General features: G+C 48.2%; 1 protein-coding gene across 1 annotated transcript; it reads left to right on the top strand.

Annotated features, from left to right (window-relative positions):
* The first annotated feature begins 809 nt into the window (after positions 1-809).
* Positions 810-16,684, top strand: SPATA16 (spermatogenesis associated 16). Its single transcript, XM_038126668.1, has 11 exons — positions 810-848; positions 2,329-2,805; positions 3,875-4,020; positions 4,478-4,567; positions 5,255-5,339; positions 7,461-7,608; positions 7,990-8,130; positions 8,358-8,470; positions 11,160-11,324; positions 12,709-12,786; positions 16,400-16,684. The coding sequence occupies exons 1-11, from the start codon at positions 810-812 to the stop codon at positions 16,604-16,606; spliced, it is 1,689 nt and encodes a 562-aa protein (XP_037982596.1). The 3' UTR covers positions 16,607-16,684.
* Positions 16,685-21,949: the final 5,265 nt, after the last annotated feature.

Consider the following 21,949-nt stretch of genomic DNA (forward strand, 5'->3'; position numbering starts at 1 on the left):
GCCAGGGAAGTGGAACTGCTGGCCATGCCACGTAACGGGAGCTGCTGGCCATGCCAGGGCACACCCATATCTCCCATCACTGCGGGCACTAAGGAGGGAGCAGCTTTTCCTTGCATCCCCAGCACCCCAGTTTACAGCCCAGCCCCGGCACTGCCCAGACACCACAATGGGTTTCTCCCAGTCCCCTCCCAGATCAGCCCACAGGAGGGATCAGAGGGTGCTGGGGGGGCTGGAGCTCTTCTGCTATGGGAAAAGCTGTGGGAGCTGGGACCCCTCTGCCTGAAGAAGGCTTGGGAGAATCCTTAGAGCTTCTTGCAGCCCATGAAAGGACTCAGGGAGAGCTGGGGAGGGACTCTGGACAAGGACCTGCAGGGACAGCACAAGGGGAAATGGTTTCCAACTGACAAAGGGCAAGGTGCAATTGGATTTTGGGAAGAAATTCCTCCCTGGAGGAGGAATGGTGAGGAGGGTGGAGAGGCCCTGGCACAGCTTGCCCACAGCAAACAGAGGTTGCCCTGGAAGTGTTCAAGGCCAGGGAGGATGGGGCTCAGAACAACTTCCCTTCTGGTGTTCTCATCAAGTAAGGCTTCTTCCAGCAGGTCCTGTTTGTTCCATTTTCAAAGGTCAGGGCTGAAAGGATTCCCAAGGAGGGGAGGAAGAGCTGAGCTGGAATTCCTGAGTTGGGATAGGCTGGGAAAACACCGAGAAGCAATGTCCTCAGGGACAGCCATGCAAACCTGAGTGCACTCATCCCTGTGTTCTTCCAGGTGGCCCAGGAGCTTGGACTGAGCCAGCAGTTCCCTTCCCAGATGTTTGTTCAACAGGAACCTTCCTCAAGAGCCCCTGAGGTGAGTCCAGCTGTGCTGAGCTGGCTCGGGACACTTCTGAAACGGGAATTCCCTAAGGGGAAGAGAACTGCAGGAGCCCTGCTGTAGTTATGGTATTTTATGAAAATCCTTTTGTCAGGATTTTCTTCTCCTGAGAAGCTGAGGGCCTCAGCTTCAAGATGTAAACAATTATTATCTGCTGCTGTGGAATGCAACAGCTGCATCCTCCATTGGTCAATGTTAGGTGTTTCTACTTAATAACCAATCAAGGAGGCAGCTGGGTCAGACTCTCTGGGAGTCACAAGCCTTTGTTATTCATTCCTTTCTATTCCTGTCTCGCCTTCTGATGCTTTTTCTCTGTGTTCTTCTAGTATAGTCTTAGTGTATTTTTTTAATATAATACATATCATAATATAATAAACCAACCTTCTGAAATATGGAGTCAAGAATTCTCCATCTCTTCACCCTTAGCCTGGCTACTCTGAGAAAACCACACCCTGCAAAGGAGAAGCTGCTCGGCCATGGCTCTCCTGCGTGTCCCTGAGTGGGGTTCATTTCTCTGTGCCTGATTTCTGGATCCCCATTTTACACCAAAAGAGACGTCTTTCCTCTGCTCCATCAGTTTAACAACATCTTTGGCAGTGAACATGAACAAACAGAACAGGAACCTGATCTCTGATGTGTTATTTAACTTAATAGTAATCACAGTAATACGTGTCCTAAGCACAAGCAATGTGCTCAGAGTAGAAATAGATTTCATATGTTTAAGCAGATTCTGAAATTGGTTCTCCATGAACAAACACCCATTCTTGCTGAGATCAGAAGAAGCACCTCAGATGGTACTTTGGAATAGGACAGAATACCTGCCCTCCTCTTACAGGATAAAGCACAGAAGGAACATCAGATCTCCACTCCAGACTATGAAAAGACTTTTTTTCCCAGACACCTGCCTTTTATTTCATTCTGTTTTCTTCATCCAATTTAATTTAATAATATGTTCCAAACCTATTTATCCCAATGCATCCAGGAAAGTTAAAAGAATGGAAAGCAACTAATTTTAACATATTGCCCCTTGATGTCATCTTGTTTGGTGCTAAAATCCATGGTAAAGCATTGCCAGAAATCACTTCTGGGAACAAAACAAAGCTCTCCTGGGACATTTTGCAAAGGCAAGCTGTGACAAGCATGAGGGGGAATGGCTTTAGGCTGAAAGAAATTTAGACTGGACTTCAGGAAGAAACTCTTGGCAGTGAGGATGCTGAGGCCATGGCACAGGGTGCCCAGAGAATCTGTGGCTGCCCCTGCATCCCTGGCAGAGTCCAAGGCCAGGCTGGACAGGGCTTGGAGCAGCCTGGGATAGCAGAAGGTGTCCCTGCCCATGGCAAAGAGCTGGGATGAGATGACCTTTGAGGTCCCTTCCGACCCAAGCCATCCTGGGATTCTCTGAAATGACTTTAAATGACAACGACTCTCTCCTCACCTCCCACTCCCTCTCTTGCAGGCGTGGCCAGAGGCAGAGGAACCCAAAGAGCGACCCCCGAGGGGCGCAGACAGAGCGAGCCGTAAGCGGAAAGCGGGAAGCCGTGGAAATGCGTCGGGGACGAAAGCAGAGTCACCAGCAGCAGAGAGCAGCGCAGGGACACTCCCGAGCCCTCCGCTTCACATCCCTCTCTCCAGACTCAGGGAAATAGAAGCAGAGTTGATCTGCGCCGATGAGGTGGACACCGAGTTCGAGTCCGGCGAGCCGGTGGCGCCTACAGTGCCACCAACAGTGCCACCAGCAAGGCCACCAGCGCTGCCACCAGCAGGGCCACCAGCAGGGCCACCAGCAGCGGCTCAGGCTCCTGCCCAAGGCCCTGGGGACAGCCGGTGGCACCATGCTGGCGCGGGGCTGCGGGCGGCCCTGCGCGACGGCAGCGCTCGGTGCCGGCAGCGGGATTTCGCGGCGGCCGCCGCCAAGTTCTCCACGGCTCTGGAGGTACGGGGCCAAAGGGCTGTGACCCCACTGCAGGTGTGAGACCTGCACGGCAAAGCCAGGGCTGTGCCCGCACTCCCCGGGGGCAGGGATAGCGAAGGGAACCAGGGGCTCCAACCTGGAATGCCTAGGGTCGGAGAGAAATGCTGAGATGTGATTTCGCCTGAAATCTGAAAAGTGGGAGTTGTAAATAAATCACAGAAGGGGGGAAGTGTTGGACTGAACCAAAGAATGTCAGGTAATTTTGTATTTTCTCCAAGTTCTTAACTGTACTGATGTGTGGAGGAAACTGAAATCCCACAGAGTTAAAAAAATGCTCCTCTCTTTAATCTTAGCTCTATCAGCAACAAATGCCCTCTCAATAACTGCGGAGTTTTCACTCTGCCCAGCTAATGTTTTCTCTCCACTCTGACTCCAACACCATCAGCCAGGCACTTGAAACTCTGAGAAAGGGACTGCACTTATTTTAGCACTGTTCTGCCAAACTTCATTCAAAAGCATTTGTCAAATATTAGGGCTTTCCAGTTCACAGGCAAATATCCTATTCCTTTTCTTTTTTTTTTTTCTACAATACTGAAGTAATTTTTTAAAGCCATAAACATTATAGCAGTCAGTGAGTAAAATGATTGTCACCCTTTTAAGTGCTTTTTTGCCCCCTATATTCTGAAATGAGCTGTGGTAGGAACAGCACCATGGGTAACTTTAGAAGAAAGGAGGACTTGTCTCCTCCCGAGAGGAAAGGCTGGTGAATGTTCATACCAGGAAAATGTATGAGGGAATTCATCCCTGGGATTGTGGACAGATTGATTGGGACATCGCAGAATTGTAGAGCTGGCATCACAGAATTGTAGGCTCCTCAGCAGCCTCTAAACCCAGCTCTCAGAAACAAAAAACCCAGAGCATCCCTGAAAGACCCTTCTGTCCTCTGTACTGGTTTCTGTAATGCTGACTTTAGTTAAAGCCAGAGTCTATTACACCTCAGTTTTCTCCACTGATCAGTCACAAAAAGTGTTTCCACCCAGCAAATGGTGTATTCTAATATTTAGAAATCATGGTTTTGTTTCACGTGCAGCTTTGCAGTAAAGGCTTTGCTCTAGAGGACCCCTTGAAGTCCTCTCCAGATGATATTTCCAGGCTTGCCAGCTGGATCGAGTCAAAGCTCGTCATCTGCTACTTAAACCTGGGGCAGCCTGGCCTTGCTCTGCACCATTCCCACAGGTAAGAGGAAACACAGGCTGGATTCACTGCTCGGACTGAAATCCAAAATGAAACCAAGACTAGGAATGAATGCTGTGCAGGAAGAGCCAGTCTAATAGTGAGAAAAGAGGAATTTTGCTTACGATACCTACATGACAAAGGCAAGAGAGAATATTACCCCTGGAGCATTTTTTCTAGAGCAATACACAAACCCCTAATGAAATTGCATTTAGGATAAAACCACAACGAAATGAACCTTTAAGTAATATTTTTTTAGTAATGTTTTCTTCATCAACCACAGCTGGAGAGAGAGGGAGAGGCAGGCAGAGACAGAATTCATCTGACATTTGAGATGTAGCACTGAGTTACAGAGCAGAAGTGCATATGGAGTCTGTCTCAGGCACTGCTTGATTCTCAGGAGCTTTAGTGGTGTAAGAAATCCCAGGCTAACCTTGTCCATCCCTCTCCTCTCCCCAAGGAGCATCATTCAAAACCCCTCTCACTTCTGCAATCACCTGCGCCAAGCTGCCTGCTTTCGGGGCCTGCACAGATACTCGGAGGCTGCCAGGTACTTCTGCTGCTCGGGCTCCTTCCAGAGAGCTCCTCTGCATCCCTTTCCACAGCTCTCAGCAGTGACACATCCTCCAAGAGCCAGGCTTTGCCCAAATCCGTGGCAGCTTTGCACCGGCTTTGCGTGTGCGACCCCAGGGGCAGCAGAGCTCCGGTCCTCCCAGCTGCTGTAACATGAATAACCCAACTGTGGCCCTGAATGACATCCAGGCCTATTTGCTGGCAGGGAGTTCAGGGAGCTAAAAATTTAAAGTTTGCTAACGCTTGTCTAAAAGTTGGACAAAGAGAAAGTGTTTGCTAACGCTTGTCTAAAAGTTGGACAAAGATAAAGTGTTTGCTAACGCTTGTCTAAAAGTTGGACAAAGATAAAGTGTTTGCTAACGCTTGTCTAAAAGTTGGACAAAGATAAAGTGTTTGCTAACGCTTGTCTAAAAGTTGGACAAAGATAAAGTGTTTGCTAACGCTTGTCTAAAAGTTGGACAAAGATAAAGTGTTTGCTAACGCTTGTCTAAAAGTTGGACAAAGATAAAGTGTTTGCTAACGCTTGTCTAAAAGTTGGACAAAGCCTGGGAGTTGTGCGTAACCTTTGGTATAGAGCTCAGCTGGCACTCTTTGAGCAGGAGCTCCTTCCAGCCTGGCCGCAGAGCCCCTTCCCTGCCCACTCCTCTCTGTCCTTTGTCCCCAGGAGCGCCATGGTGGCGCAGTGTCTGTACGTGCTGGCCGAGGGCGCGGGGCCGGACACCAGCGACCTCCTGCAGCTCTACTGGCAGGTAAGAGCCGCCAGCCCGGGGAGCAGCCGCACCACGGCGGGGTGGGAGAGCCGCGGGGAGAGATGGGGGACTCCAGGCAGCTCCTCAAAATGCAGTTCATTGTGTACAAAATGCTGTTTATTGTCTACAAAATGCTGTTTATTGTATACAAACATCAGTTTATCGTATACAAACTGCAGTTTATTGTCTACAAAATGCTGTTTGTTGTATACAAAATGCTGTTTATTGTATACAAACTGCAGTTTATTGTCTACAAAATGCTGTTTGTTGTATACAAAATGCTGTTTATTGTATACAAACTGCAGTTTATTGTCTACAAAATGCTGTTTGTTGTATACAAAATGCTGTTTATTGTATACAAACTGCAGTTTATTGTATACAAAATGTTGTTTATTGTATACAAACTGCAGTTTATTGTATACAAACTGCAGTTTATTGTATACAAACTGCAGTTTATTGTCTACAAAATGCTGTTTGTTGTATACAAAATGCAGTTCACTGTATACAAACATCAGTTTATTGTCTACAAAATGCTGTTTATTGTACACAAACCTCAGTTCATTGTATACAAACTGCAGTTTATTGTACACAAACATCAGTTTATTGTATACAAAATCCTGTTTATTGTATACAAACATCAGTTTATTGTATACAAACTGCAGTTTATTGTCTACAAAATGCTGTTTATTGTATACAAACTGCAGTTTATTGTATAGAAACATCACTTTATTGTATACAAACTGCAGTTTATTGTATACAAACTGCAGTTTATTGTATACAAAATCCTGTTTATTGTATACAAACTGCACTTTATTGTATACAAACATCAGTTTATTGTATACAAACTGCAGTTTATTGTATAGAAACTGCAGTTTATTGTCTACAAAATGCTGTTTATTGTCTACAAACTGCAGTTTATTGTATACAAACTGCAGTTTATTGTATACAAACTGCAGTTTATTGTATACAAACTGCACTTTATCGTATACAAACATCAGTTTATTGTATACAAACATCAGTTTATTGTATACAAAATGCTGTTTATTGTATACAAAATTCAGTTTATTGTATCCAAGATGTTACAGCAGCCCAAGGTCGTGGGTGACAGAGCCTGCAGCTCCAGCTGTCAGCTCCAGCTGCAGACAAGCCTGAAGACCCTTCCGTTTTGGTTATATTGCATTTTCTATTTTTCTTTGCCGAGCATCTTAATAGACAACAAACAATCTATCCCTTTACTTTCACCTGTAGCCTATCACAACTACTGTCATTACCATATTATGGTTAATACTATCCAATCACGTCAGTTAGTACGGCACAGTTTAATCCTAAAGTTGGTTTCCAGTTTTCTTGCAGTGGAAAATTCTCAGACCTTTTTTCCACTCGCCACATTGGCATGTTTGTTTGCCTGTGATACCTTTCTGCTTGGTAAAAGCATCCTTTTGTTTGTGGCCAGCTTATCCTGTGCTCTAAGTCATAACACCTCTTTCCATCTCAACGCAACCTTTCCTTTCTTAGTTGTCCAGCAGGACTGGCTCAGCAAACCTCAATCCACACATCTCTTGTTCTTCTATGTCAAAACTGGCTTCCATCTCTGTTCCATTCTCAGGTTCTACATTCAGAGATCTTTCTGCCAAGCACACATATCTGTGAGACCTTCTTGTCGAACTTTCATCCTCCCCAACAGCGAGGGGCCCCCAAGGAGGGCTGAGACCAACTCCTGGCCCTGCACAGGGCCATTCCCAAGGGTCACACCCTGTGCCTGAGAGTGTTGTCCAACTGCTCCTGGAGCTGTGACCACCTCCCTGGGGAGCCTGTTCCAGTGCCCGACCACCCTCTGGGGGAAGAGCCTGTCCCTACATCCAACCCAAACCTCCCCTGACACAACAATTCAGGATATGGCTGATGAAGGCATTTTTTCCTAAGTCTTCTTGATGTGACTTTCAGAGAGCATGGAATCACTTTTTCTCTCCATCTAAAAGAGTTTCACTTGTCCCTGCCTCCTCCTTGAAGATGGAGGTTCAAGGAATATCCTTCCAAACCACTCAGTTGTTTTGTTTGGGTTTTTTTTTTTAGCTAGCCTCTACCCAACACTAAATTTATAATTTCTCTGCCCTTTTTTAGGCGATGACTCAAGAAGCCCTCAGTGGAGAAGCCTCATTTTCTGTTCTGTACACACCTTTTGAGAAAGAGGACAAGGCTGACAAGATAAAGGAGGCCAACAAAACCTTTGCAGAGAAGCACCCTGGTTACGTGCAGCACATATTTACAGGTAACAGCAGGTTTCAGCTGCCCTCGAGCACTGTGGACTTTGTTTGTGCAGCTGAATTCAGAAGAGTTGCAGAGAGCTGGAGAGTTTGGGCTGCTTGGCCTTCAGACTCTTCCACACTGCTGTGGGGAATTGGGCAGAATATGTTTTATCTCAGGCATCAGCAAAATTTAAGCTGCTGATGCAAAAGGCTGCAGAGCCCTAACATTCAAGGCCCAGTGAGGGCTGGATGTGTTGGTTTTGTTGTCTGAGTTTTGGGAAGGTTTCTGGAGACCATTTCACTCCTTCTTAGACTTCTCATATTTTTCTCAAAAAAGAAAGGAAACTTCTCTTACAGATGAAAAGAAATACGACAGTGCAAATTATTTTCCTTTCCCTGTGCAGATCCTCATGGAATTCACCTGTTGCCAGAGAAGGCTGAATCTAATCCTGGCCAACAGTACTTACTGACTCTGGGCTTCAGAAACAAAGAGATTGGAAAAACTGTGGAGAAGTTTGTGACTCAAAAACTGCCAGTCTTTCCAGGTAGGCCAAGTTGCTCAAGAACTGGCCTGGCTCGGGGGTGACCCCCACAATCCTTACTAAATGAGGGGGAAGGGGTGTCTTGGGACCCATTTCCAGCCCTGACAGCACGGGCAGCTCTTCCCGTCCCCTTCACTCCTCCTCCAGTTCAGCCAGCATCCTGCCAGATCGCCTAAAAAAATGGAGATGAATAAACTCAGTCTCTGTGCTTCTGTGATTTCACTTCCTAGGCCAGAAAATGACTTTCGGTTCCAGCATGGAGGAAGAAGCAGAAACATTTTGGCAGAACACTGGGAAAAGGATCATGGCAGCCATGGCTTTTATAGGAAGCTCCAAGATAAAGGTGAGTTTCCCATTCCCTTTCTGGCATGTGGTGTGTGGGAAGGACATGTGCTTTTGGGGAGCAATTCCTGCTACTCCTGCAGTGTCCAGAAATGCTCCGTGAACTGCATTAGGAACAGAGGTCTGGTGGGTTCAGACTCTTTTGAAAAGGAGTCCTAATGAAAAGGACCTAAGTGTGGTCCTTAACAGTGACCACAGCTTCTTGAAAGTCCCTCTGCATGCAATTTTCTCCCATCTTTATTGCCTGTGATATCTTATCCCTACTGCACACAGCCACCAACACAGTTCCTCACTCTTATTTCATATCCACAGTAGGCTGCACCTCCCACCCCGAGCTCCATCAGGAGTTCATCCCTGCTTCTTGAAGCATTTCTAGTGACTGAGATCTGGATCCCTATGGAGTGAAGGTGTGAAGTAACCTTCTCATGTGCCAGATGATGGTGGCTACCTCTGCTTCACCCCTCCTGCCATGACGAGCGCTGACAATTAGCACAAGGCTCAACAACCAAATTTGCACATAGACGGGACTGTTTCCATGCAATTCTTCAATTATTCTGCTGAGCAAAGAAACATGAGCTAGAGATCTGGGGAAGCTCAGGCTCCCTTCTTTCTAGAGGGCAGCTGCTGGAGCAGCAGTGAGCGCTGGAGCTTGTGTGCAGGGCTTGGCCAAAAGCATCCACACTGAGGGAAGCGGAGTGGATGGAGGGCAGACACCTCTGGGGAAACACAGCTGCTTCTCTGCAGTGCTTTCCTGAAGCCCTTTGCTCTTGGCTTTGGATGACCAAAAGCCCCAGCTCCTGATGTGCAGAGTAATGCAAGTGGCAGCTTCGGGAAAGGGGAGGATCTGTTCCTGCTGGGGGCATTCCCTTAGAAGCTACAACTACAGACAGAGTGTGGGGTTGGATACTGGGAACACAATAAAATCCTGGTCTTTCTGAAAGCCCCAGAAAAACTGCAGTTTTAAATTTTTTTTGATCCCCGCCCAATTCTGGCTTTGCTTTTGGAGGTGAGATTCCTCTGTTGCAATTACTGCAGTCTCAAAAGAGTAACAGGAAGAGAAAAAACTTTGAAGTCAGGCAGGTTTGGCACTCCCCATAACTCCCCTCGTCTGTAAATGAGTTTGGAGGAACAGCACCACACAGCTCAGGCAGAGATAAGCAGAGAGGTCTGGTTTTCAGGGCACAAGGAAAAGAAACTCATCCTGTCAGAGATGAGAGCAGTCCCTGCTGTAGGGATTTACACTGCTCCCCCACAGCAGTATTTTCCATCAGCTTTACACCTCCCCTCTGACATTCAAATATTCTTGCCGAAACCCAAGTGCACTCCCAGAAAACCCAGGTGAAACCCCAGCACCACGCAAGGCAGCAGCCAAGTGACCTTTTCTCCAAGGAGACTGGCACAGCAGCCCCAGGGTTTAGGCAAGGGCTACCCTGGTGCCACCTCCACAGCAGCAAGGACAGGGAACTGGGCTGAACTGGGGGCCTGTGGGCTCCTAACCAGCCCCAGGGATCACTGTGAGAGCTGCCACGGAGGGGAAGAAAGCCCCAGGAGAGAAAAGGGAGTCCCTGGGTTGGAAAAAACAGCTGTCACGTCCATGTCCATTGTCATGGGAAACATATTCCCTTTCCCTTCAGCTTTCAGAGCATTCAGTGATCTCAGCAAGATGGAACCTCTGACCCAAGGAGCAGAGGGCAGTGCCAGTTCTGCCTGGGAACAGAGATGGGCACAGAGCTAGAGCTGCTCTGCTTCTGAGGACTGACCTCTCTTTATGGCCCTGACAGAGACTGGGCCACTTCTGTTTCTTTTAAAGTATTCCACAATTGTCTTCAAGCTGCAAACACGATTCCATCTTATTTCCACCACACGTAGGCTAAATCAAAAATGGCCAAACTTCAGCTACAGACTCAAGCCTTACAACTTCATTGGAGAAGAAAAAATAGTATCTTTGGGGTTTAACAGAACAAACATTTCTTTCTGCTGATCTCTACCTCATTTGCAACATGCAATCCAACTTCTTGTTCTGCTCAGGCTGGTTTTGACCAACCCAGCTCAGTGCTAAACCCAAGCTGATCAAACCATGGCAACACTTCAGAGAAGTCAATTCTGCCCCCTTTGTTTTGCAGCCACCCAGCCTGAAGTTCATGACATCATTTACACACACAGCTCTGGCTAAGCTGGGAAAGCTGGAACATGCTTCAAGTGTGCCATGTTCCTGGCTGCCTGGCGGTCAGAGACCACCCCTGCAGGCTTCAGTTCCTCCAGGGTCTGTCTTTCAAACTATGGCTTGGCCTGTCTGCACCCAAACCGTGAGCTGAGGCCCTGCACACTTTCCTCAGCCTCTCCCCTGAGACTGTAAAAGCCATCCAGGAAAGTCAGGTGATGTTCAGGAGGGGCTGATGGAAAAGCCAATTCCAAAGGAGAAAACTGTTTGTGTTTTGTTATCTGCTGTCTCCCCTTCCCATCTGTCATGCCAGCTTTATTTTCCTAGCCCTACTGGAGAGCTCGTGGCAAGAAGTTCTTCTTGTTGCCTCCCTGAATCCTGTCCCAGCAGCAGGGCCTGAGAGGTGCTGGCTGGCACAGTGCTGAGAGCGGGAGCAGCACAAACACCGAGGGGAAGCCTGGAGGCACAGGGCTCCAAAGGTGTTCCCTGTGCCTCTCCTCTCACCTCCTCTCTTTCCCCGGGCCCACAGGATGAGCGTGGCCCCTGTGCACGGGCCATTGAGCAATTCCACCACGCCAGCCTGCTCAGCCACCTGCAGAGAGGGGAGGAACAGGCGCAGGTGATGGCCCAGGCGATGGCTGAGCTGGCCACTGTTCCCTACCTGCAGAGAGTCTCTCAGGAGGACGACAAGCTGGTAGGTTTTGTTTTCCAACACTTGTTTTGGCCTCTGCAGGCTGAGAGACACAGCAGGACGGGCCAGGGCAGAGTTCTGTACTTCCACCCTTGTGGGAAATGGATTTGTGGAGAATTCTTAAAGTTTGATAGAAGGTTTACATAGAAAAAAATAGAATAAAGGTTTTTAAAATGCCTCTCAGTTACCCCATCTCTGGGTCAGAAAAGAGCTTAATCTGAAACACCCTGTGCTCTGGAAGTCCTTTGTCCAGCGTGGGGACCTAAAAGAGTTCTCAAATCCTCCTTCAGTGCTTTGATAGAGGAGGAGCTGATCACCTACAAGGGTGACTGACTGAACCACCAGGACTCACCTGTCAGTAGCTATTGAAAATCCCTTCTCTGCCCCCAAAACCTCCCCAGATCAGTCTGGAAAAATGATCGCAGTGATTCAGCTCTTGCTGCCTTGACACCTCTGACCTCAGAAGGCATCTGCAGCAAAACAGCCTGAAGCAGGGTATAGCTGAGAAGGAGAAAAAGAGGGAAAACAGATTTTCTGTGCTGGGTCCCAGCACCACATGCTCCCTGTCTCAGAACAAAGCTGCCTGCCTGCTCCTGGTAACTTGTCAGGCTTGCTGCAGAGGTGCCCAAGTCGGTGGAGAATCCCTGGGGCTGTTGAGAAGCACGGGCTGGGCCCTGGGCTGACCCAGCCCAGCTCCAGCAGGGGCCAGCACTGGGATGATTGCTACAGCCAAAAGTTATGGTATCCAAGGGATTGGGGAGAAAAGAGGAGGGGAAAACATCTCCTTCTTGTGTGCATCAGTGGACAGATGGTGTCTCTCCTCCTCCCTGAAGGGATGCCTCTGGGTGAGTCCTGTGCCTTGAGCACAGCCCAGGAATGCTGACACCCATAGTGCTAGTACATCTTAATTCCTTGTGTAAAACGCTTGTGAAGAGACTCCAAAAATTCTGTTTGCATTCCCTTTAACTTCACCCAGCATTTTGGAAGAGAATTGTTTAGAGCACAGCAATAGCACGGGTCTCAAGTACCAGCTTTCCCCAGTTTGTTCCTAAACACTGATGCTAAGGGCAGCACACCCTGGAGCCAACCCTTGTCTATCTGTCTCTGAATTAAGAGTCTCTGAACTATTTTCCAGGGGTTGGGAAGGGTGCAGGGTGCCAGGACTGCCCTGGAAGGGGCCTGTGGGAAGGCAATAGTACAGAATTTTAGATCCACAGGAATGCAGTGCAAGGACTGGAGCAAAGATGAGTTTGCCATGCTCACCGTGTGCAAGATGAGTCACAAAATCATCAGAGTGCCAAGGATTTGAATTAGGGTTTAATTTGTGTATTCAGAGAAATGATTTCTCGGTGAATTCCACACTGACTGATTGTATGTGGTGCTACAGCTGCAGTCAATGATGGCAGACGCCGTGGACATCCTGGCAGGAAGAACTGGAGAGCGTGTGTGGACCAAAATACAGAAGGTAACAGCCTGCAGCAAAGGGCAGGACAGCAGCTTGCTCCCTGGGCAGGAAGTGTCCCTCAGTCTGGTCCGTTCAAATGGCAGAAAAGAGAGGAGGTGCCAAGTTGTGGCGGTTTGAGAAGGAAGTGAGGTTTTTGGGAGGCGGTGGTCAAACCAATGGGTGCTCAGATGTGAATATTGGCACCTGGTGTGGCCACTGAGGATGTGGATATGCCTCTGAGAACACAGGGGTTGAAAGCAGAGGACTCCCAGGGGAACTCTCTGGGTTCTGGTCGGTGAAGAGGTCAGACCTCCCCTGCCCAGCTGCAGGCTGGGCGGGGAGGAGAAGCCACGAGGCCGAGGGAGGTAGGCCGGAGCCTTGGGCAGAGAAGGGGGGTGAAGGCCCCTGCAAGATGGAAGGGTGGAGGAGCACTGAGAGACATTGGGCAGTCCCATTTCCCCTCCTCCCCCAGGAGAGAGCGAGAGAGAAAGCTTGCCAGTGCCACCTTGAAATTTGATAGCGCTGGCCTGGCCGAGAAGGAGAAGGGGGGGCGGCGAGAAAGTGCCCCACAGGGCCAGCGTGGGAGTTCTGGACAGGCAGAGACTGTGATTTTAACCCTTCTGTGGGATGATGGAAACCTTGCAAATGCTGATCCTCCGGGAGCTGAATGAGGAGGTAGGGATGAAACAGGAGGAAATGGACAAGTGTGATGCAGAGTTGTGCAAGTGAAGGATGACCGAGAGAAGTTGAGAAGAATCCTAGGTGGGAGGAGATGATGGAGTGGCTTTTGGCTGGACTTTTCTTGTATAGCCATGGACAGAACCATTTTTCCCGTGATACAGAGACTGCATTTAGGGGGAGGCAGTGGCTTGGAGCCAAGAGAGGGCAGTGAAGGAGTGGTGTGAACAGAGATGGAGAGGAAGATCTCTGTTCTCAAGACCCCTCGGCCCCAGGGGGTGAAATTGGGGGGCACTGGTGTCCCGAAACAGAGAGAGACTGTCGCTTTTTTGGAACTGACCAAAGCATCCTTAAAAGGGGAACCCTAGAAGTAGCTCTGGTCCATGTGCAGTGGTGAGAGCACTGGACATGGAAGGAAGAGGTCACAAAGGCAAACGTTCTCCGGGCGGTGCCATGAGTGACATGGAAACACAAGAGGTTTCAGCTGTGCTCCCAGGGGAAGCCTGTGGTGCAAGAGGGACTCCTCTCTCCTTGATGGACTGAGAATTGATTACCTGAAGGGTGGTGACCGGATGAGAATCTAAGGTTTTATTTTATGCTGTGAGGAAATTGAGTGGGGGGAGGAGAAATGTTTTTGAAAGGTTTTCCATTTTGAATTCTGCTGCTGCCTGCTGGCATTCCCAGCAGCACAGACACTGCTGGGTGGTCCTAAAGAGCTGCTGTAAATCCTGCTGCTGTTCTGGTGTCCCGTTTGGGTTGGAACCCAGGGCACAGGGAATATTTCTCTGCCTGACCTGAGAAGTCCTGACCCCCGGGGAACACTGTTTTAACCTTCGTCCACGGAGAAAGACTTTGGGATGAATTGGAATCTACGAGTATGTGAAATAGATAGCAGTTAGTTTATCACAGGGTGAAAAACTTACAGAGTTTTGGGTTTTTAGTATGGAGGTAGATAGGAGACAAGATGGAGGTTTTGGGAGTTGTCTGATCTCCTTCTTGTTCTTCATCTACTCCATTTTCTGCAGTGTTGGGAACACAAAAGCAATTGGTTAGAAAGAACTGCAGTACAGGTGTTGCATGAACAAAAAAATAATTATTTATTAGTAAAAAGTGGAAGAGTTCTAGGAGTTAATTGGACAAAATAGCTTTAAAAGACTTTAAATCTGTGTGTCTTGTGACTTTTGGTGCCTTCTCTTTGTACGCCAAGTCTGAGATGTAGGCGGCATACCCAACTTTTGATGAGAGAAAAATGAACAACAACCTAAAGACCAAAAAACCCCAAAGTCCCATCCGTCTCTCATTCCTGGCACAGAACTTTTTAGGGGTCTCCCCGTCCAGGGGATCCACGAGGGAAGCTTCCACAAACTGGTGCCCCATGTGAGGATCGAAATCACAACCTTCAGATTATGAGACTGACTCACTAAAAGACTCACTCCACATCCCAGCCAGCACCTGGGACCTGTTTTCCTGCCTCTTTCTGCCATTTGTGCTCACGCAGACACCAGCACTACCCCCAGAACAGAACAGGCACTTTTAGGGGCAGAGGAAAGTCATGCAGACACTTTAATTTGGTCTCTGGCAGAAGAGTCCTGCGGGCTCAGTGGCTGTGGTTAACAGGGCCAAGCCCTGCCCTATGGGATCAGTCTTCCCCAGGCTACCCACATGCTTTTGGCCATTCCGTGATTTCCCAGGCTTTTATTTCAACTTCTCCAAAACCAGGCTGCCACCAGGAGTCCTCTCTAATCCTCTGCATGTTTCTACACCGAGCCCATCACAGCAGAGCCAGCCCACGGGGCTCTCTGGAGAGCCCCAAGCTCCCCGTGCTCCTGTGCCAGTGGATCTCTTGGCAGCACGGGAACCAAAGCCCAGGCACGAGAGCCCACTGAGCTTCACCAGCACAGCACAAAACTCTTTCCCACAGCATCATGCAGTGCCATGTGTAGCCCATCCCCTGAACAGGTCCCCCCTGCCAGCTCCGTGGGCAGGAGGAGGAGAAGGCAAAGCTTCTCTCACAGACTCTCTGTGCCCTCGGCACCCCAGGGCAGGAGATGGAACTGTGCATAAACTTTCCTGCTTGCCTCTCCCAAAAACACCCCCCCTCACTGATCCCAAAACACCAACTCAAAACCACCCCGTCACCGACCCAAAGCAGGGCCAGGGCTTGTGGCACGGCTCCAGTCCAAGGCCAGGGCTGAGGAGCACCTCAGGGACAGCTCAGGATCAATGTAAGAGGCAGCCACACTTGGATCAATTCCCAGTCCTTTCTGTGGAAGAGGTTTTGCACTGGCTTCTCTGAGCTAGAGAGGAGTTTGATGGGAGGATCCGTGTTTACCCCTGAAGGATTTCCCGCCAAGGTCGTTGACATAGAAACTAAGAAAGAAAGAAAGGATAAACAAGAGAAACCTGCAACTCTCTATTCCAATAAGCACTTTGTCTCTTCTGACCAATGAGTAAAGTGTAAACTTAGGAGCTTTTTAAGAATATATAAAAAGCATGCATGCTAGAATAAAAACCAGGTTTGAAGCCTTCTGAAAATGGAGTGAGTTGTTCTGTATTGTCTTCACCTCAGGTACAACACCTTTCCTCTGTGCTGTGCCTGACGAAGCCACACTCCACCCAATGCCTGTCAGCTTGTCAGAGCAGGATTTTTTTTAAAATTATTTCAGCCTTAAAACGCAATGGGCAGATTCTTTAGATCCTCCCATGATGCACGGTGTGCATCTTGAGTAGAGCTCTGTTCCACAGCAATGAAGGAGCTGAATCCAAACAGAAATGGAGGAAACAAAAACAATGACAAAGTCAGGCACCACTGCTGCAACCAGCTCTCCAAGCAGAGCCTCTCTGAAATTTTGTTTCTGATGATTATCAGTTGGGAAATAAACTAATTGCAGCAGCTTTTGAAGTTTTTATGGAGGCAAATGGACTTGCTGGTGACAGCATTTCTTTCTGACTGCAGGTGGCACTAATCGAAGAGTTCCTGAGGGAAGGAGAAGAGCGTTACTTAAGGACCTCACGCGTGCAAATACCTGGAATGGAAAACATCAGCTGGACTCCAAGGAGACAGAAATACCTGAGGCTGGAAAACACAAACATGTTCATTCCCAACCCACGAAGCTTGGCCACAGGGCCAAAGAAAAGACGCATAGTTTTTGCAAAAAGTTGATTTGTGGGTATTTCGTTGCTGTTGATATCAATTTGATAGGTGTTCATCTTATTTGGCATTGTATTAACTTGAAGTTGTAATCATTTAAATTTCAATCGTATTTAACTGTGTAAATTTAACTTGTACTAGTTTAAATGTAAGTGTATTTATTTGCATTATCTTTAAGTTGTATGAATTTAAATTCAGACTGCATTAATTTGTATTTACCTGTAGTAATTCTAAGTTGAATTTAAACTTATATTGTGTTAAACTGTATTTAACTGTATAAATTTAAGTTGTATCAGTTTAAATTTAAGAGGTATTAAACAGTATTTACTTGCATTAACTTTAAGTTGTATGAATCATAATTTAAATTCAGATTGCATTCATTTGCATTTACTTGTATTAAAATTGTATGAATTTCAACTTGTATTAAACTGTTATTTGGTTGCATAAATTTAAGTTGTATTACTTTAAATGTTATTGAACAATATTTACTTGCATTAACTTTAGGTTGTATGAATTTAAATCCTATTAAATTTTATTTAATTGCATAAAACTAAGTTGTATCAGTTTAAATTTAAATGATGTTAAATAGTATTTACTTGCATTAACTCTAAGTTATATGAAATAAGGCTTACATTGCATTAAGTTAGATTTACTTAGATTAATTTATAGTTGTATGAACTTCAATTTGAATTGTAATTAATGCTGTAAACCTCTAAGCTGTATTTGTTTAAATGTCAGTTGTAGTAAATGGTACTTAATGGCATAAAATGTAAGTTGTATAAATTTCAATTTAAATTTTATTCAGTTGTGGTAAATTTTACTGTGCTGTATTTAATGTAACATTGCCAGCAACACCAACCCTCTGCTCTGGGCACGTCCTGTGTCCAAGCTCTGTCACATCCTGCTTGCCATCCTGCTGGCCATCCTGCTTGCCACCCTGCTGGCTATCCTGCTTGCCACCCTGCTGGCTGTCCTGCTAGCCACCCTGCTGGCCATCCTACAGGCTGTCCTGTTGGACATCCTGCTGGCCGTCCTGCTGGCCACCCTGCTGGCTATCCTGCTGGCCATCCTGCTGGCTGTCCTGCTGGCCACCCTGCTAGCCATCCTGCTGGCCGGCCTGCTGGCCACCCTGCTGGCCATCCTGCTGGCCATCTTGCTGGCCACCCTGCTGGCCGGCCTGCTGGCCATCCTGTTGGACGTCCTGCTGGACATCCTGCTGGCCGTCCTGCTGGCATCCTGCTGGCCGTCCTGCTGGCTGTCCTGCTGGCCACCCTGCTGGCCACCCTGCTGGCCATCCTGCTGGCCATCCTGCTGGCTATCCTGCTGGCCACCCTGCTGGCCATCCTGCTAGCCATCCTGCTGGCCACCCTGCTGGCCACTCTGCTGGCCATCCTGCTGGCCATCTTGTTGGCCATCCTGCTGGCCTCCCTGCTGGCCGTCCTGCTGTCCACCCTGCTGGCCATCCAGCTGGCCATCCTGCTGGCCACCCTGCTGGCCACCCTGCTGGCTGTCCTGTTGGCCATCCTGCTTGCGGTCCTGCTTGCCACCCTGCTGGCCATCCTACTGGCCACGCTGCTGGCCATCCTGCTGTCCACCCTGCTGGCCATCTTGCTGGCCAACCTGCTGGCCACCCTGCTGGCATCCTGCTGTCCACCCTGCTGCCACCCTGCTGGCCTGAGCATGGCCCGAGCAGTTCCGGACACAGAGACACAACAGGAAGGGAACAGGAGAAAAGGAAACTGAAACACAACAGGAGGGGAACGGGAGAAAAGGAAACTGAAACACAACAGGAGGGGAACGGGAGAAATGGGAAACTGAAACACAACAGGAGGGGAACGGGAGAAAAGGAAACTGAAACACAACAGGAGGGGAACGGGAGAAAAGGAAACGGAGCCCAGCCCGGCTCCTGGGCCGGGCTTAGGGGTGGGAAGCCCTTTGTTCTCCGTGCCCTAAGGACGGTGTTTGCCCCGGCTGGATGGGAACTGGTTCTGAGCAGGGCACAAACCCTGCAGGGAGGAGCAGAGCTGCCCCTGCCTTCTCCGCGACCCCTTTCGGGCTCAGGGCTCAGCCCCACGTCTCGCCCTGTCCCGGAGGCACATCTGGCACCGCTCAGGTTCCCAGAGGGTTAGGGTTAGGTCAGAGCTGTCAGCAGAGAGCAAAGGATAGCGCTGCCTTTCCCCAGAGATAAAGGATAGCGCTGCCTTTCCCAGAGATAAAGGATAGCGCTGCCTTTCCTGGAGATAAAGGATAGCGCTGCCTTTCCCGGAGATAAAGGATAGCGCTGCCTTTCCCAGAGATAAAGGGTAGCCCTGCCTTTCCCAGAGATAAAGGATAACGCTGCCTTTCCCAGAGATAAAGGATAGCGCTGCCTCTCCAGGAGATAAAGGATAGCGCTGCCTTTCCCAGAGATAAAGGATAGCCCTGCCTTTCCCAGAGATAAAGGATAGGGCTGCCTTTCCAGAGATAAAGGATAGCGCTGCCTTTCCCAGAGATAAAGGATAGCCCTGCCTTTCCAGAGATAAAGGATAGGGCTGCCTTTCCCAGAGATAAAGGATAACGCTGCCTTTCCCAGAGATAAAGGATAGCGCTGCCTTTCCCTGAGATAAAGGATAGCCCTGCCTTTCCAGAGATAAAGGATAGCGCTGCCTTTCCCTGAGATAAAGGATAGCCCTGCCTTTCCCAGAGAGCAAAGGATAACCCTGCCTTTCCCGGAGATAAAGGATAGCGCTGCCTTTCCCGGAGATAAAGGATAGCGCTGCCTTTCCAGAGATAAAGGATAGCGCTGCCTTTCCAGAGATAAAGGATAGCGCTGCCTTTCCAGAGATAAAGGATAGCGCTGCCTTTCCAGAGATAAAGGATAGCGCTGCCTTTCCCAGAGATAAAGGATAACGCTGCCTTTCCAGAGATAAAGGATAGCGCTGCCTTTCCCAGAGATAAAGGATAGGGCTGCCTTTCCCGGAGATAAAGGATAGGGCTGCCTTTCCCGGAGATAAAGGATAGCGCTGCCTTTCCAGAGATAAAGGATAGCGCTGCCTTTCCAGAGATAAAGGATAGCGCTGCCTTTCCCAGAGATAAAGGATAGCGCTGCCTTTCCCGGAGATAAAGGATAGGGCTGCCTTTCCCAAAGATAAAGGATAGCGCTGCCTTTCCCAGAGATAAAGGATAGTGCTGCCTTTCCCAAAGATAAAGGATAGCGCTGCCTTTCCCAAAGATAAAGGATAGCGCTGCCTTTCCCCAGAGATAAAGGATAGCCCTGCCTTTCCAGAGATAAAGGATAGTGCTGCCTTTCCCAAAGATAAAGGATAGCGCTGCCTTTCCAGAGATAAAGGATAGCCCTGCCTTTCCCAGAGATAAAGGATAGCCCTGCCTTTCCCAAAGATAAAGGATAGCGCTGCCTTTCCCGGAGATAAAGGATAGCCCTGCCTTTCCCAGAGATAAAGGATAGCCCTGCCTTTCCAGAGATAAAGGATAGCGCTGCCTTTCCAGAGATAAAGGATAGCGCTGCCTTTCCCAGAGATAAAGGATAGCCCTGCCTTTCCCAAAGATAAAGGATAGCGCTGCCTTTCCAGAGATAAAGGATAGCCCTGCCTTTCCCAGAGATAAAGGATAGCGCTGCCTCTCCAGGAGATAAAGGATAGCCCTGCCTTTCTCAAAGATAAAGGATAGCGCTGCCTTTCCCCAGAGGTCACCCGAGCAGCTGATGCTCCACCAGCAGCCCCAGCTCATGGGTGCAGCCCCTGCTGAGCCTGAGCTCCTCTTGGCTGCTGCCTTTGCCTGCCAAGGGAAGAACCTCACTCATCCTTACAGAAACTGCATTCAGGTCATGGCATCTTCTGACTCGCGGGGGATTTTAAAGCGAAAAGGCAGAAAGAAAGGGAAAATCCAGCCCCAGGCCAAAGACTGAATGAAAAGTCCAGGGCCTCAAAGGTGTTGAGCCACCTTATTCCCATGATCTTTTAGCACAGACACGAGTCTCAGCCCCACAGATTCTCAGCTGCCAGAGACCATTCTCCCAGGCTCTCAGAAAGAACTTAGAAAGAACTGGCAAACACTTGGTGTTGCTTTGTCCACTGTTCAAGGAGTAAGTAGAAAGAAACAGCTTTGCAAAGATCTGAACTCCTTAAACATGCAAGACAGAAAGCGGAAGAATTCTTGCTCTCTGGAAATGGCATTATTTTGCTGTGGAGTTTTATGACAGCCACGGAAAATGATCATCCGTGAGGGGCAGACCTGCACCAGCACACAAAGACCTCCTCACAGATCACAGAATCACAACACACGCTTTGGAAAATCTTAAACAAATCCTCTTAATAGGAGGTGATACCTACATAACTTGGGTCAAAGTTACAAGATGCTTACATAGCTTGAGTTATAAGACACCAATATAACCTGAGTCATTACTTTCTATACAATGTAATAGCCTGTATATGGTTAACTAGTCCCTTAATGCTTAAATAAACAGAAACTCACCAGGTGAATAATTTCAAAAATAGACAAGTTTAGCTGTATTGGGCAGCAGCAGGATGTACTAATGAGAAATTGGCAGATGTAAAGCCAATTAGCCACAAAATGGAGAATTTAGACCGGTTAGATCCAGAAAGGCCAAGGAACACCATAACTGTGCATGCTCTAAAGACAAAGCTGAAATGTTCAGGGAAACCTTGAGTCTTCATTGAAGAAGACCCCCAAAACCACCTGAACTGGGGAAGTGCAAGCACAGTACAGAAGAATTAATTATAACTATGAGATAACTTTATGTAAATTAGTTCCATGGAATAACAGTAGTAAATCATGTAAATTATGTAAATTAGATGATGTTATAATGACATTGCAATATGCAGCGATAATTACTGTATAAATAAACTACAACACATGACAAGGGTGGGTGAGTTAGGTGGAGATATCCCCCTCACCACCAGCGCTGCAATAAACAAATGACTGCTTTATAGATATTGGTCTATAGGGATTTATTTCCAGCCTTTTCTGGGCATCAGGGAAGTGGCCTTACGATGCTGCAGTAGTTAATCCCTCCCAACAGTTCCCAGAAGGTTGTTTTTCCAGAACAAGCCCCAAAGAGACACAGTGTGGAGCTGAGATGCCCCTGCCTGTGGATCTCCCTGGATCCCCTTGTGAGGAGGCTCCAAGAGCAGCAGCAGCAGCCCCGAGGGCCCAGCTCCTGGCGCTGCCTGGGAGCTGCACAGCAACAGAAGCTTTTCACACGCCCACAAAAAAAAAAAGTTTAAACCAACTCTTAATTCAAGAGTCTTGAAGGAATCCCCGTCCACTAGACACTGTCTGTAACACACCACGGTGCTGTAGAGAGTTTCCCACTTGTGAGATACAAAGCTGTGTTTC

Source organism: Motacilla alba, unplaced genomic scaffold, assembly GCF_015832195.1.
Source record: "Motacilla alba alba isolate MOTALB_02 unplaced genomic scaffold, Motacilla_alba_V1.0_pri HiC_scaffold_48, whole genome shotgun sequence".
Taxonomy (NCBI): Eukaryota; Metazoa; Chordata; class Aves; order Passeriformes; family Motacillidae; genus Motacilla; species Motacilla alba.

What these genes read in the sequence shown, in the direction of transcription:
- SPATA16 (XM_038126668.1), top strand. Translation starts at nt 810, where the DNA reads ATGTTTGTTCAACAGGAACCTTCCTCAAGAGCCCCTGAG. An exon ending in AGTTCTCCACGGCTCTGGAG is followed by an intron (nt 2,806 to 3,874) that starts GTACGGGGCCAA and finishes TTTCACGTGCAG; the next exon opens with CTTTGCAGTAAAGGCTTTGC. An exon ending in TAGGAAGCTCCAAGATAAAG is followed by an intron (nt 8,471 to 11,159) that starts GTGAGTTTCCCA and finishes CCGGGCCCACAG; the next exon opens with GATGAGCGTGGCCCCTGTGC.